Source organism: Somniosus microcephalus, chromosome 9 (assembly GCF_052327205.1).
Source record: "Somniosus microcephalus isolate GS21.2 chromosome 9, FLI_Smic_1.0, whole genome shotgun sequence".
NCBI lineage: Eukaryota > Metazoa > Chordata > Chondrichthyes > Squaliformes > Somniosidae > Somniosus > Somniosus microcephalus.
The window spans coordinates 237,027,874-237,043,187 of record NC_140995.1 but is presented as its reverse complement, the minus strand read 5'-3'; the positions used below and the strand labels follow the sequence as shown (position 1 = coordinate 237,043,187).

Here is a 15,314-nt window from a genome sequence, read left to right as displayed (position 1 = left end):
TATGTTGCCTCCCTGGTGCAAGGGTCAAGGATGTCTGAGCGGCTGCAGGGCATTCTGGAGGGGGAGGGTGAACAGCCAGTTGTCATGGTGCATATAGGTACCAACGATATAGGTAAAAAACGGGATGAGGCCCTAAAAGCGGAATACAGGGAGTTAGGAGGTAAATTAAAAAATAGGACCTCAAAGGTAGTAATCTCAGGATTGCTACCAGTGCCACGTGCTAGTCGGAGTAGAAATAGAAGGATATTTCAGATGAATACGTGGCTGGAGGAATGGTGCAAGGGGGAGGGATTCAAATTCCTGGGACATTGGAACCGGTTCTGGGGGAGGTGGGACCAGTACAAACTGGACGGTTTGCACCTGGGTGGGACCGGAACCGATGTCCTAGGGGGGAGTGTTTGCTAGTGCTGTTGGGGAGGGTATAAACTAAAATGGTAGGGGGTTAGGAACCTGTGCAGGGAGACAGAGGAAAGGGAAGCAAGGATAGAAACAAAAGACAGGAAGGAGAAAAGCAAAAGTGGAAGGCAGAGAAATCAAGGGTGTAAATCAAATAGGGCCACAGTAAATAATAATTCTAAAAGGACTAAGTGTTAAAAAATCAAGCTTGAAGGCTTTGGCCTAGAAATTGGGTATAGCCCCGCTTGAGGCGTTAGAACTGGCGATGCGCAAAGTTTACAGCCAGACGAAACTTATCGCCGCCTGGCGCGATATTGGGTTGCATCGCCCCCAAAGGGGATTGAGGCACTAAATCAGCCATTGCACAGTGCTCTTAAGGCGCAAAAGTTCAGGCGCTACTCAATTTCGCCGCGGACGGGCGCAGCGCAGGTGAACTCAATTACGGGAAAGCACGAGACCTCCAGGCGCCGGCCGGCTCTTAAAGGGGTGGGTCAGTCAGCCTGAGCTTCAACACCCAACGCCCTGTAGGCCTCAGATTCGGTGCTCGCCCTTGTCTGGCGGTACAAACTTGTTCATCATGGAGAAGGTTAGGCAGAGAGCAGAGCGCTTCAGCACTGAGGCTCTGGACCACTTGGTGGCTGCAGTTGAACACCGTCGAGAGGTCCTGTATCCGGATAATAGCAAGAGGCCGAATCAGAAGGCTTATCGACGATCTTGGAGGGAGGTTGCTGTGAGGGTCATCTCCAGCAGCATGGTGACCAGGACCCCTGTTCAGTGCAGGAAGAAATTCAACAACCTCACACGGATCGTTAGGGTGAGTGATGGTTTACCAAACTTGTGCTTCCCTCCATCTGCAGATGACTTCGGGCACCCTGCTGCAATGATGCGCCAATGGCCATCTGTCAGTATGCACCCATGGCCCTTTCTGGGCACACACATGGACAGATGTCTCAAGGCCTGATGTAAGGGCTCTTGCACCATGGGGGCATGCGATGAGGTCTCAAGGCCTGATGTAAGGGCTCTTGCACCATGGGGGGCATGCGATGAGGTCTCAAGGCATCGTGTAACAGAACCTTCCCTTCTTTCCCCTGCAGGCCAAGCTGGCGAAGATTCGAAAGGAGCAGCGTCGAACCGGTGGCGGACCTGCACAAGTGGTCACTCTCACGGATCTGGAGGAGAGAGTGCACCAGATACTTGGAGGACGTCTGTCTGGTCCTGTGACCACTGCATCTGCCGACCCCATTACCGACAGCGAGGGTAAGACTCTCAGCTTTTTCACCTGTTGCCTTCCACTTGGTCCCCCCGCCAGCATGCATCCTCAGTGTGCAGCCATGTCAGAGCCTTGCCGCAATCTAGCATGCCTTTCAGCAAAGCTGTCCTTTTGCTAAAGCCACTCTTCCACCTCCCACTTTCAGATGAAGCAGCACCAACTCGGGCTCAACGCGCTGAAGCTGCCAGTGCCAGTGCCACCGGAGGCGAGGACCAGGAGGAATCCGGACCAGCCGCAGCAGAATCCGGGGAGCTGAGACATCTGCAGAGTGGGGATAGTAGTCCCCTGGAGGGGAGGGGGGGGTGGCTCTGAGGATGAACCAGTTGCCGGACCAAGCGGCATGCAGCAGCGCACAGGGGATAGGCAAGTTCGGCCACCGTCTCCCCGCAGGGCAAGGCAGGTCGTCATGACTGCTGCACAGAGTGCAGATGAGGTCCGTCACCTGGCTGAGATGAGCAAACAGGCCCGGGTCAGACACACGGAGCTGACGGCTGCAGTGGAGAAGATGCCTGAGTCAATAGATTCATTGGCTAGGAGTATGTTGGACTTCGGGGCAACAATGGAGAGGACTCTGCAGGGCTTTGGGGCAACAATGGACAGGACTCTCCAGGTGTTCGGGGAAACTATGGACAGGTCTATCCAGGGCTTCGGGGCCACAATGGACAGGACTATCCAGGGCTTCGGCCCAACAATGGAGAGGACTGTCCATGGCTTTGAGTCGGCAATGGAAAGGACTGTTCAGGGCTTCAGACAATCCCTGGAAAGGTCTGTGCAGGGCTTGTCCAAGGCAGTGGAGCGGTCGGCACCTGCCTTGTCCGAAGCCATGGGAAGAACTGTCCAGGCCTTCTCCGAAGCACTGGCACACAGGTCCTCACTATTGCCACGCAGTCACTTGCTGGGCTCCTCCACAGCCAGATTGACGCAACGCAATCTCTCACTGCAGCCACCCTCTCTGAATCAGATAGGATCACCCCGGGCCCTTCCACTCCCGTACAAGGTCAGGAATCAGTGGAGCATGCGATTGTGGCGGATGAGCCGAGCCGCTCCCCTCAGATAGCCAGTGTGTCGTCCGACCATGGTGCAGGTGTCCTCTCTCGGCAGCAGAGCATTGCACATGCCAGCGCTGGGACGCCTGCATTGCAGCTGCCACCACCTGCAGGCCACACTGCTCCCAGCCATGGTCACAGCAAGCATCCTGCGTCCGCACCCTCAAAGCCCAGAGGTCGGCCAGGCCGTCCCTCAGGGGCTTCTGCGCTTCCAGACAGTCAGGAGGCGCCCCCCAGCCTTGAGCCCGCCACTGGGGTCCAATTACGGAGGAGCAGCAGGGAGGGAAGGGGCCGGGCGCAGAAGAGAAGTCGTTCTCCCTCAAGGGGCCAGTTGTACGGGGAGGTGCTGAGACGTTTGTTTGTCCAAATTCAGGGACACCCTCACCTGCTGTTATATTTGCTGAGGTTTGTTGAGTTTTGCGGCTTGGCCAAACAGTTAACAGTTATTTTGAAAGTTATGGTTTGTGCTCACATTACGTTGTTTAGCTGTAATGAAAGACTTTTGTGTCAATAAACAGAAGTTTCAATGTTGCATGGTGCATGTGACTACTTTCAGTGATGCTGGCATTCAGAGGCCCTGAAACATCCAAAATGCGCATGAGTTAAGACTCTCATCATTCCGCCACAGGGGTGTCGACACGAGTCCAGAGGAGCCTCTGACGAATGGACCTTCCACTTTCAGCAGCCCTTCCATCTTCCTCCTCCTCCTCCGCCTGCTCTTCCTCCTCCTCCGCCTGCTTGTGCAGGGTCCGAGGGAAGGTAATGAATTGACGCGGTCGCCTATAAAGGGCATCTGTCACTTGCCGGATGCAACAGCGGACTGCAGCCTGAGCAACAGTCGCATTGTCCCCAATGGATGACTGAAAGGATCCGTTGCCATAAAAATGGAGGGCATCAGTCAGTTTAGCCATAACGGACAGAGAGGTTCTGCAGCGTTCACGCGGCTGCAGATGCTGACCAAGCAGGTAGCACAGATCAGTAACAATGTCCCTCCAGATTCGCAGCCTTCGCAAACACTGCTCCTCCGACATGTCAAGGCTTGTCACCTGCTGCCTAAAGACCCTCGCAGCATCCCGTCGGATTGGGCGGCCTCCATTGCCCCTCCTCATTCTGGCCAATCCCGGCCCTCTCTCCTGCCGTCTCTCTGCCCCTTCACAGTGTTGGGCGATGAGGCCGTCGCCCTCCAAACAAGCTCCCATTCCGATGCCAGTTGGTCAAAAGGCTTTTAGGTGTAGTGGTGCAAGTGCTTCGGACAGGGTTGAAGGTCCCAAGTACTGTAAAGCTCAATTCCCAGAACTCCGCTCCACATTAGCTCGCCAACTCTCTCTAGCAGCGATCGCAATGAGCAGGCCAAGTGGCAGAAGATTCTGCACTAGAGCTGTCCCCTTTAAATAGCGCTGCCCTACTCCGAGAAGGGCCTGTTAGCCCTCCCTCGAACTGTCACTAATAGCGCTGGGCGCTAAGGCTCCGGGCGCCACCCAATATGCACTCAGGCGCTCCTAAAAGGCGTTGCACACTGAAATGACGTCATGAGCTGCTTGCGTTCGCGGGCGCGCGCAAACACTTAGCGCAGGCGCTAAATGTATAGTCAATATCTGAGTTGGCGCTATCTTCATAGCGCTCGCCCCAACATAGGGCTTCGCCCCAATTCTAGGTCTCTTTAGGCGCTCAGCGCTGGCGCTACCAACCCAATTTCTAGGCTTTTGTGTCTTAATGCGAGGAGCATTCGTAATAAGGTGGATGAATTAGCTGCGCAAATAGATGTAAACGGATATGATATAATTGGGATTACGGAGACATTGCTCCAGGATGACCAAGTCTAGGAATTCAACATCCAGGGGTATTCAATAGTCAGGAAGGACAGGAAAAAAGGAAAAGGAGGTGGGGTAGCATTGCTGGCTAAAGAGATTAACACAATAGTAAGGAAGGATATTAGCTCTGATGATGTGGAATCTGTATGGGCAGAGCTGAGAAATACCAAGGGGCAGAAAACATTAGTGGGAGTTGTATACTGACCCCCCAAATAGTAATGCTGAGGGTGGGGATGGCATTAAACGGGAAATTAGAGATGCACGCAATAAGGGCACAGCAGTTATCACGGGTGACTTTAATCTACATATAGATTGGGCTAACCACATTAGTAATAATACTGTGGTGGATGAATTCCTAGATTGTATACAGGATGGTTTCCTGGACCAATATGTCGAGGAACCAACTAGAAATCAGGCCATCTTAGATTGGGTATTATGTAATGAGAAAGGATTAATTAGCAATCTTGCTCTGCGAGGCCCCTTGGGGAGGAGCAATCATAATATGATCGAATTCTTCATTAAGATGGAAAGTGAAGTAGTTGACTCAGAGACTAGGGTCCTCAATTTAAATAAAGGAAACCACGATGGTATGAGGCACGAGTTGGCTAGGATGGATTGGGGAACGTTACTTAAAGGGTTGACGGTGGATAGGCAATGGCAAACATTTAAAGATCGCATGGATGAACTACAGAATTTGTTCATCCCTCTTTGGCATAAAAATAAAACAAAAAAGGTGACTCAACCGTGGCTAACAAGGGAAATTAGGGATAGCATAAGATCCAAGGAGAGTACATATAATTTGGCCAGAAAAAGCAGTAAACCTGAGAATTGGGAACAGTTTAGGATTCAGCAAAGGAGGACAAAGGGATTAATTAAGAAAGGTAAAATAGAATATGAGAGTAAGCTTGCACGGAACATAAAAACTGACTGTAAAAGCTTCTATAGATATGTGAAGAGAAAAAGATTGGTGAAGTCAAGCGTAGGTCCCTTGCAGTCAGAATCAGGGGAACTTATAATGGGGAACAAAGAAATGGCAGACCAATTAAATACATACTTTGCTTCTGTCTTTACAAAGAAGGACACAAATAACCTCCCAGAGATGTCGGGGAACATAGGGTCTAATGAGAGGGAGGAATTGAATGAAATCAGTATTTGTAGGGAAATGGTGTTAGGGAAATTGATGGGATTGAAGGCTGATAAATCCCCAGGGCCTGATAATCTACATCCTAGGGTACTTAAGGAAGTGGCCCTAGAAATAGTAGATGCATTGCTGGTCATCTTCCAAAATTCTATAGACTCTGGAATAGTTCACATGGATTGGAGGGTAGCTAATGTAACCCCACTATTTAAAAAAGGTGGTAGAGAGAAAACGGGGAATTATAGACCGGTAAGCCTGACATCAGTAGTGGGGAAAATGCTAGAGTCCATTATAAAAGATGTAATAGCAGAGCACTTGGAAAACAGTGACAGGATCGGACAAAGTCAACATGGATATACAAAAGGTAAATCATGCTTGACTAATCTACTGGAATTTTTTGAGGATGTAACTGGTAGAATAGATAAGTGAGAACCAGTCGATGTGGTGTATTTGGACTTTCAGAAGGCTTTCCATAAGGTCCCGCATAAGAGAATAGCATGCAAAGTTAAAGCACACGGGATTGGGGGTAAGGTACTGACTTGGATAGAGAACTGGTTGGCAGACAAGAAGCAAAGAGTTGGAATAAACGGGTCTTTTTCCGAGTGGCAGGCAGTGACTAGTGGGGTACCGCAGGGATCAGTGCTAGGACCCCAGCTATTCACAATATATATAAATGATCTAGACGAGGGAACTAGATGTAATATCTCCAAGTTTGCAGACGACACAAAGCTGGGTGGGCGTGTGTGCTGTGAGGAGGATGCAGAGAAACTCCAGTATGATTTGGGCAGGTTGGGTGGTTGGGCAGATACATGGCAAATGAAGTATAATGTGGATAAAAGCGAGGTTATCCACTTCGGTGGCAAAAACAGGAAGACAGATTATTATCTGAACGGCAATAGATTGGGAAAAGGGGAAGTGCAACGAAACCTGGGTGTCCTTGTGCACCAGTCGCTGAAGGTAAGCATGCAGGTGCAACAGGCGGTTAAGAAGGCAAATGATATGTTGGCCTTCGTAGCGAGAGGATTTGAGTACAGGAGCAAGGATGTCTTGCTGCAGTTGTACAGGGCCTTGGTGAGACCACACCTGAGTATTGTGTGCAGTTTTGGTCACCTTATCTGAGGAAGGATGTTCTTGCCATGGAGGGAGTGCAGCGAAGATTCACCAGACTGATACCTGGGATGGCAGGAATGACGTAGGAGGAGAGATTGGGTCGATTAGGCTTATATTCGCTAGAGTTTAGAAGAATGAGAGGGTATCTCATTGAAACTTATAAAATTCTAACAGGGCTAGACAGACTAGATGCAGGAAGGATGTTCCCGATGGCAGGGGAGTCCAGAACCAGGGGTCACAGTCTAAGGATAAGGGGCAAGGCATTTAGGACAGAAATGAGGAGGAATTTCTTCACCCAGAGTGGTGAACCTGTGGAATTCTCTACCACAGAAGGCAGTTGAGGCTAATTCATTAAATATATTCAAGAAGGAGTTGGATATATTTCTTAGGCTAAAGGGATCAAGGGATATGGGGAGAAAGCAGGGACCGGGTACTGAATTTGGATGATCAGCCATGATCGCATTGAATGGCGGAGCAGGCTCGAGGGGCCGAATGGCCTACTCCTGCTCCTATCTTCTATGTTAAATTGTATTCCAGGCAATGAAGAGGACACACAGAGGCACACACAAACACGTTCTTCCCTTCTATCATACTACAAAAGCATTAAAAAACAGTTTCACTAACAAAACATGCCTTGTCTACTTTGATACAATAATTGCAGAATTACAAAACCTGAATTGCAGAATAAGTCTAGTTGCCTGTGGGAGGGGCCTAGCTATTTCAAATATAAACATCTTGTTCGATTGGTCCAAATATATGTCTGATTGGCTGCTTTCTTATGAGTTCAACAATTAATAAAATGTTCTTGGTCATGGCCATTTTTTGAAATATATTTCTCAGCTGTTGTTGTTCAAATTGGAAAATCTGTTTAAAACCTTCAGAGAGATATGGTGAGGCCAGAGGCATTCCGTGGAATCTTGAAGGAGCATACCTCCGCACAAGATTATCTACAATATATAGTTTAGAGCAATACTCGGTACTATTTGTTATTATCATGACAGTTAAGCTTAATAACTACTATAAGATCGACAGTATCATTGCTACTGTCCAATAAATCAGTTTGGCGGTTATAGCCTAAGCTACAGTCTAGTAAACTGTTTACACTGCCAACTTCCACACATCAAAAAATTACATGAGAGAACACGATAAAAAGCCATAAAGTTGAAATGCAACCCCTGGGCACACTAGAAATGACTGAAACGTTGAGCCAGTAAAAGTATACTGACATAGGGAGCGAGAGCTCACCCAGAAGACTGGCTCGACACACTGAATCACCCCCAAAATTATCAACTAAAGACCACAACACAACAGCACCTACAGTTCCAAAATAAACCAAAAGGAAAAAATGGCAGATGCCGGAAAATAAACAAAAGCTGAAAATGTTGGAAACACTCAGCAGGTCAGAGAGCGTCTGTGGAGAGAACAGACGGGTTAACATTTCAAGTGAGGACCCTTCGTCAGGACAGTATAGAAAGAGGGTTCACACCTGAAACGTTAACTCGTCCTTCTCTCCACAGACGCTCTCTGTCCAACATTTTCTATTTTTCTACTACATTTCCCAACATGGATTCCGATTCCCTTTTTAAGTTTGGTGTGAATGCAGCAGTGGAATGTTATGGTACCACACTTGTTGACAAATCTATTAGAGTTTTTTGAGAATGTAACTAGCAGGGTAGATAAAGGGGGACCAGTGGATGTAGTGTATCTGGATTTTCAAAAGGCATTTGATAAGGTGCCAGACAAAAGGTGTTACACAAGATAAGGGCTCATGGGGTTGGGGGTAATATACTAGCATGGATTGAGGATTGGTTAATGGACAGAAAACAGAGAGTCGGAATAAACGGGTCATTTTCAGGTTGGCAGGCTGTAACTAGTGGGGTGCCGCAAGGATCGGTGCTGGGGCCTCTTTACAATCTATATCAATGACCTAGATGAAGGGACCGAGTGTAATGTATCCAAGTTTGCTGATGATACAATGCTAGGTGGGACAGTAAGCTGTGAGGAGAACACAGAGTCTGCAAAGGGATATAGATAGACTAAGTGAGTGGGCAGTAAGGTGGCAGATGGAGTATAATGTAGGGAAATGTGAGGTTATTCACTTTGGTAGGAAGAATAGAAAAACAGAGTATTTTTTAAATGGTGAGAAACTATTAAATGTTGGTGTTCAGAGAGATTTGGGTATCTTTATACACGAAACACAAAGTTAACATGCAGGTACAGCAAGCAATTAGGAAGGCAAATGGCATGTTGGCCTTTATTGCAAGGGGGTTGGGGTACAAGAGTAAGGAAGGCTTACTACAATTGTACAGGGCTTTGGCGAGACCTGGAGTATGGTGCACAGTTTTGGTCTCCATACCTAAGGAAGGATATACTTGCTTTGGAGGCGGTGAAATGAAGGTTCACTAGATTGACTCCTGGAATGAGAGGGCTGTCCTACAAGGAGAGATAGAGTAGAATGGGCCTATACTCTCTGGAGTTTAGAAGAATGAGAGGAGATCTCTTGAAACATTTAAGATTCTGAGGGGGATTAACAGGGTAGATGCCGAGAGGCTGGTTCCCCTGGCTGGAGAGTCTAGAACTAGGGAGCATAGTCTTAGAATAAGGGGTCACCCATTTAAGACTGAGATGAGGAGAAATTTCTTCACTCAGAGGGTTATGAATCTTTGGAATTCTCTAGCCCAGAGGGCTGTGGATGATCAGTCGTTGGGTATATTCAAGGCTGAGATCGATAGATGTTTGGACTCTAAGGGAACGAAGGGATATGGGATCAGGCAAGAAAGTGTTGAGGTCGAAGATCAGCCATGACGCTATTGAATGGCAGAGCAGGCTCGAGGGGAGCATAAGGACATAAGAATTAGGAGCCTTATGTTCGCCGGGTCACTTACTTGTTGAAAAGCTGCAGCAGCTGCATCCTGTCCTCCTGAATCTCCTGACACCAGGTGTGAGCCTTTGTTGTGTAGAAGAGGTAAGTCCGACAGCAAAGCTGCTCCTTGAACACTGGCCAGAAGGTTGGCTTTGGCCCCAGAACTTCAAATCCATGAACACGAGTATCAATACCACCCTGATTTAGGAAAATAAATGATTAACGAGACATAGCAGCTCTGCTCTGACTACTCCACTGCTGCACAGCAAGTGTGAATCGCAGTAAATGAAGAAATCGGAGAATATATGAAAGTCATTTTTTTTTTAAATTGTGTTAAGAAATGCTTCATTGCTATTTCATCAATAATCACACAAATAATATATTCTAAGGGTCCCAAATAGTCAGAGGATGTACCTGCTGGCATCGCTTGATCCGGATTTGGATAATTGCCCAGTAACGAGTCATATTCTCCAGCAGTAAAACGCGGCTGGCAGTGGGCGCGACATTCACCTGCAAAATAAAGGCAGGGTCAGCAAGTGGAAGATGACTGAACCAGGATGTGTTGCATCACAGGCTATTCCTTAATACACAACTGCACTGTTGAAAACCAAATGCTAATAGTTAAAAAGACTCAGCACCTCTCTCAGAAACAATGCAGTGCTCACAATGAAATAATGTTTAGTGCAGCAACTTATGCAGATAAAGCAACAGCCATTTGGCACACAGCAGGATCCCATCAACAGCAGTGACATGAATGACAAGCTCATTCTTGGTGTTGATTGAGGGAGAAATGCTGGTCGGGATCCCAGGAGAAGGCTGTGCTGTTCCTGCATTGTCATCGGATTTTTAACATCCACCTAAATCCCAATGGGCAGAGGGACCTCATCCACCTAAATCCCAATGGGCAGAGGGACCTCATCCACCTAAATCCCAATAATGGGCAGAGGGACCTCATCCACCTAAATCCCAATGGGCAGAGGAACCTCATCCACCTAAATCCCAATGGGCAGAGGGACCTCATCCACCTAAATCCCAATGGGCAGAGGGACCTCATCCACTTAAATCCCAATAATGGGCAGAGGGACCTCATCCACTTAAATCCCAATAATGGGCAGAGGGACCTCATCCACCTAAATCCCAATAATGGGCAGAGGAACCTCATCCACCTAAATCCCAATAATGGGCAGAGGGACCTCATCCACCTAAATCCCAATAATGGGCAGAGGGACCTCATCCACCTAAATCCCAATGGGCAGAGGAACCTCATCCGCTTAAATCCCAATAATGGGCAGAGGAACCTCATCCACCTAAATCCCAATGGGCAGAGGAACATCATCCACCTAAATCCCAATAATGGGCAGAGGAACCTCATCCACCTAAATCCCAATGGGCAGAGGAACCTCATCCGCTTAAATCCCAATAATGGGCAGAGGGACCTCATCCACCTAAATCCCAATGGGCAGAGGAACCTCATCCACCTGAATCCCAATAATGGGCAGAGGAACATCATCCACCTAAATCCCAATAATGGGCAGAGGAACCTCATCCGCTTAAATCCCAATAATGGGCAGAGGAACCTCATCCACTTAAATCCCAATAATGGGCAGAGGAACCTCATCCACCTGAATCCCAATAATGGGCAGAGGAACCGCATCCACCTGAATCCCAATAATGGGCAGAGGAACCTCATCCGCTTAAATCCTAATAATGGGCAGAGGGACCTCATCCACCTAAATCCCAATAATGGGCAGAGGAACCTCATCCACCTAAATCCCAATAATGGGCAGAGGGACCTCATCCACCTAAATCCCAATGGGCAGAGGGACCTCATCCGCTTAAATCCCAATAATGGGCAGAGGGACCTCATCCACCTAAATCCCAATAATGGGCAGAGGAACCTCATCCACCTAAATCCCAATAATGGGCAGAGGGACCTCATCCGCTTAAATCCCAATAATGGGCAGAGGGACCTCATCCACCTAAATCCCAATAATGGGCAGAGGAACCTCATCCACCTAAATCCCAATAATGGGCAGAGGAACCTCATCCGCTTAAATCCCAATAATGGGCAGAGGAACCTCATCCGCTTAAATCCCAATAATGGGCAGAGGGACCTCATCCACCTGAATCCCAATAATGGGCAGAGGAACCTCATCCACCTAAATCCCAATAATGGGCAGAGGGACCTCATCCACCTAAATCCCAATAATGGGCAGAGGAACCTCATCCACCTAAATCCCAATAATGGGCAGAGGAACCTCATCCACCTAAATCCCAATAATGGGCAGAGGAACCTCATCCACCTAAATCCCAATAATGGGCAGAGGAACCTCATCCACCTAAATCCCAATAATGGGCAGAGGAACCTCATCCACCTAAATCCCAATAATGGGCAGAGGAACCTCATCCGCTTAAATCCCAATAATGGGCAGAGGAACCTCATCCACCTAAATCCCAATAATGGGCAGAGGGACCTCATCCGCTTAAATCCCAATAATGGGCAGAGGAACCTCATCTGCTTAAATCCCAATAATGGGCAGAGGAACCTCATCCACCTAAATCCCAATAATGGGCAGAGGAACCTCATCCACCTGAATCCCAATAATGGGCAGAGGAACATCATCCATCTAAATCCCAATAATGGGCAGAGGAACCTCATCCACTTAAATCCCAATAATGGGCAGAGGAACCTCATCCACCTAAATCCCAATAATGGGCAGAGGGACCTCATCCGCTTAAATCCCAATAATGGGCAGAGGGACCTCATCCACCTAAATCCCAATAATGGGCAGAGGAACCGCATCCACCTAAATCCCAATAATGGGCAGAGGAACCTCATCCGCTTAAATCCCAATAATGGGCAGAGGAACCTCATCCGCTTAAATCCCAATCATGGGCAGAGGGACCTCATCCACCTGAATCCCAATAATGGGCAGAGGAACCTCATCCACCTAAATCCCAATAATGGGCAGAGGAACCTCATCCACCTAAATCCCAATAATGGGCAGAGGAACCTCATCCACCTAAATCCCAATAATGGGCAGAGGGACCTCATCCGCTTAAATCCCAATAATGGGCAGAGGAACCTCATCTGCTTAAATCCCAATAATGGGCAGAGGGACCTCATCCACCTAAATCCCAATGGGCAGAGGGACCTCATCCACCTAAATCCCAATAATGGGCAGAGGAACCTCATCCGCTTAAATCCCAATAATGGGCAGAGGAACCTCATCCACTTAAATCCCAATAATGGGCAGAGGGACCTCATCCGCTTAAATCCCAATAATGGGCAGAGGAACCTCACCCACCTAAATCCCAACAATGGGCAGAGGAACCTCATCCACCTAAATCCCAATAATGGGCAGAGGAACCTCATCCACCTGAATCCCAATAATGGGCAGAGGAACCTCATCCGCTTAAATCCCAATAATGGGCAGAGGGACCTCACCCACCTAAATCCCAATAATGGGCAGATGAACCTCATCCACTTAAATCCCAATAATGGGCAGAGGGACCTCATCCAACTAAATCCCAATAATGGGCAGAGGAACTTTTTTTTTGTTTTTGTTTTTATGGGATGTGGACGTCGCTGGCAAGGCCAGCATTTATTGCCCATCCCTAATTGCCCTTGTGAAGGTGGTGGTGAGCCGCCTTCTTGAACCGCTGCAATCCGTGTGGTGAAGGTACTCCCACAATGCTGTTAGGTAGCGAGTTCCAGGATTTTGACCCAGCGATGATGAAAGATCGGCGATATACTTCAAAGTCAGGATGGTGTGTGGCTTGGAGGGGAGCTTGGAGATGATAGTGTTCCCATGCGCCTGCTGCCCTTGTCCTTCTAGGTGGAAAAGGTCGCGTGTTTGGGAGGTGCTGCCGAAGAAGCCTTGGCAAGTTGCAGCAGTGCATCTTGTAGATGGTACACCCGGCATCCAAGCTACGTCGGTGCTGGAGGGAGTGAATGTTTAAGGTGGTGGATGGGGTGCCAATCAAGCAGGCTGCTTTATCCTGGATGGTGTTGAGCTTCTTGTGTTGTTGGAGCTGCACTCATCCAGGCAATTGGAGAGTATTCCATCACACTCCTTACTTGTGCCTTGTAGATGGTGGAAAGGCTTTGGGGAGTCAGGAGGTGAGACACTCGCCGCAGAATACCTAGCCTCTGACCTGCTCTTGTTGACACAGTATTTATGTGGCTGGTCCAGTTAAGTTTCTGGTCAATGGTGACCCCCAGGATGTTGGTGGTGGGGGATTCGGCGATGGTAATGCCGTTGAATGTCAAGGGGAGGTGGTTAGACTCTCGCTTGTTGGACATAGTCATTGCCTGGCACGTGTGTGGCGCGAATGTTACCTGCCACTTATCAGCCCAACCCTGAACATCGTCCAGGTTTTGTTGCATACGGGCATGGACTGTTTAATTATCTGAGAAGGTGTGAAAGGCGCTGAACACTGTGCAGTCATCAGTGAACATCCCCATTTCTGACCATATGTTGGAGGGAAGGTCATTGATGAAGCAGCTGAAGATGGTTGGGCCGATGACACTGCCCTGAGGGTCTCCCGCAGCGATGTCCTGGGGCTGTGACGATTGGCCTTCAACTACCACAACCATCTTCCTTTGTGCTAGGTATGATTCCAGCCAGTGGAGAGTTTTCCCCCTGATTCCCATTGACTTCAGTTTTACTAGGGCTCCTTGATGCCACACTCTGTCAAATGCTGCCTTGATGTCAAGGACAGTCACTCTCACCTCACCTCTGGAATTCAGCTCCTTTGTCCATGTTTGGACCAAGGCTGTAATGAGGTCTGGAGCCGAGTGGTCTTGGCAGAACCCAAACTGGGCATCAGTGAGCAGGTTATTGGTAAGTGCCGCTTGCTAGCACTGTCGATGACACCTTCCATCACTTTGCTGATGATCGAAAGTAGACTGATGGGGTGGTAATTGGCCGGGTTGGATTTGTCCTGCTTTTCGTGGCCAGGACATGCCTGGGCAGTTTTCCACATTGTCGGATAGATGCCAGTGTTGTAGCTGTACTGGAACAGCTTGGCTAGAGGCGCGGCTAGTTCTGAAGCACAAGTCTTCAGCATGATAGCCGGGATGTTGTCGGGGCCCATAGCCTTTGCTGTATCCAGTGAGCTCAGCCGTTTCTTGATATCACGTGGAGTGAATTGAATTGGCTGAAGACTGGCTTCTGTGATGGTGGGGACCTCAGGAGTAGGCACTCGGCACTTCTGGCTGAAGATGGCTGCAAATGCTTCAGCCTTGTCTTTTGCACTCACGTGCTGGGCTCCACCATCATTGAGGATGGGGATATTCATGGAGCCTCCTCCTCCCCCCATTAGTTGTTTAATGGTCCACCACAATTCGCGACTGGATGTGGCAGGACTGCAGAGCCTTGATCTGATCCATTGGTTGTGGGATCTATAGCATGCTGCTTCCACTTTTTAGCATGTATGTAGTCCTGTGTTGCAGCTTCCCAGGTTGGCACCTCATTTTTAGGTACACCTGGTGCTGCTCCTGGCATGCTCTTCAACACTCCCTATTGAATCAGGGTTGGTCCCTGGCTTGATAATAATGGTAGGGCGAGGGATATGCTGGGCCATGAGGTTACAGATTGCGGTGGAATACAATTCTGCTGTTGCTGATGGCCCACAGCGTCTCATGGATGCCCAGTTTTAAGCTGCTAGATCTGTT

The 15,314-nt window shown here is 48.6% G+C and overlaps 1 protein-coding gene across 4 annotated transcripts in view; it reads right to left on the bottom strand.

Annotated features, from left to right (window-relative positions):
• Positions 1–15,314, bottom strand: part of cul9 (cullin 9) — a 401,996-nt gene that overhangs the window by 122,014 nt on the left and 264,668 nt on the right. For all 4 annotated transcript variants that reach the window (XM_085998049.1, XM_085998046.1, XM_085998048.1 and 1 more), the window contains 2 exons: positions 10,049–10,144; positions 9,657–9,832 (listed from right to left, as the gene is read on the bottom strand). In XM_085998049.1, coding sequence (XP_085854175.1) covers positions 9,657–9,832; positions 10,049–10,144 — 272 coding nt within the window. The remainder of the gene's footprint in view (positions 1–9,656; positions 9,833–10,048; positions 10,145–15,314) is intronic.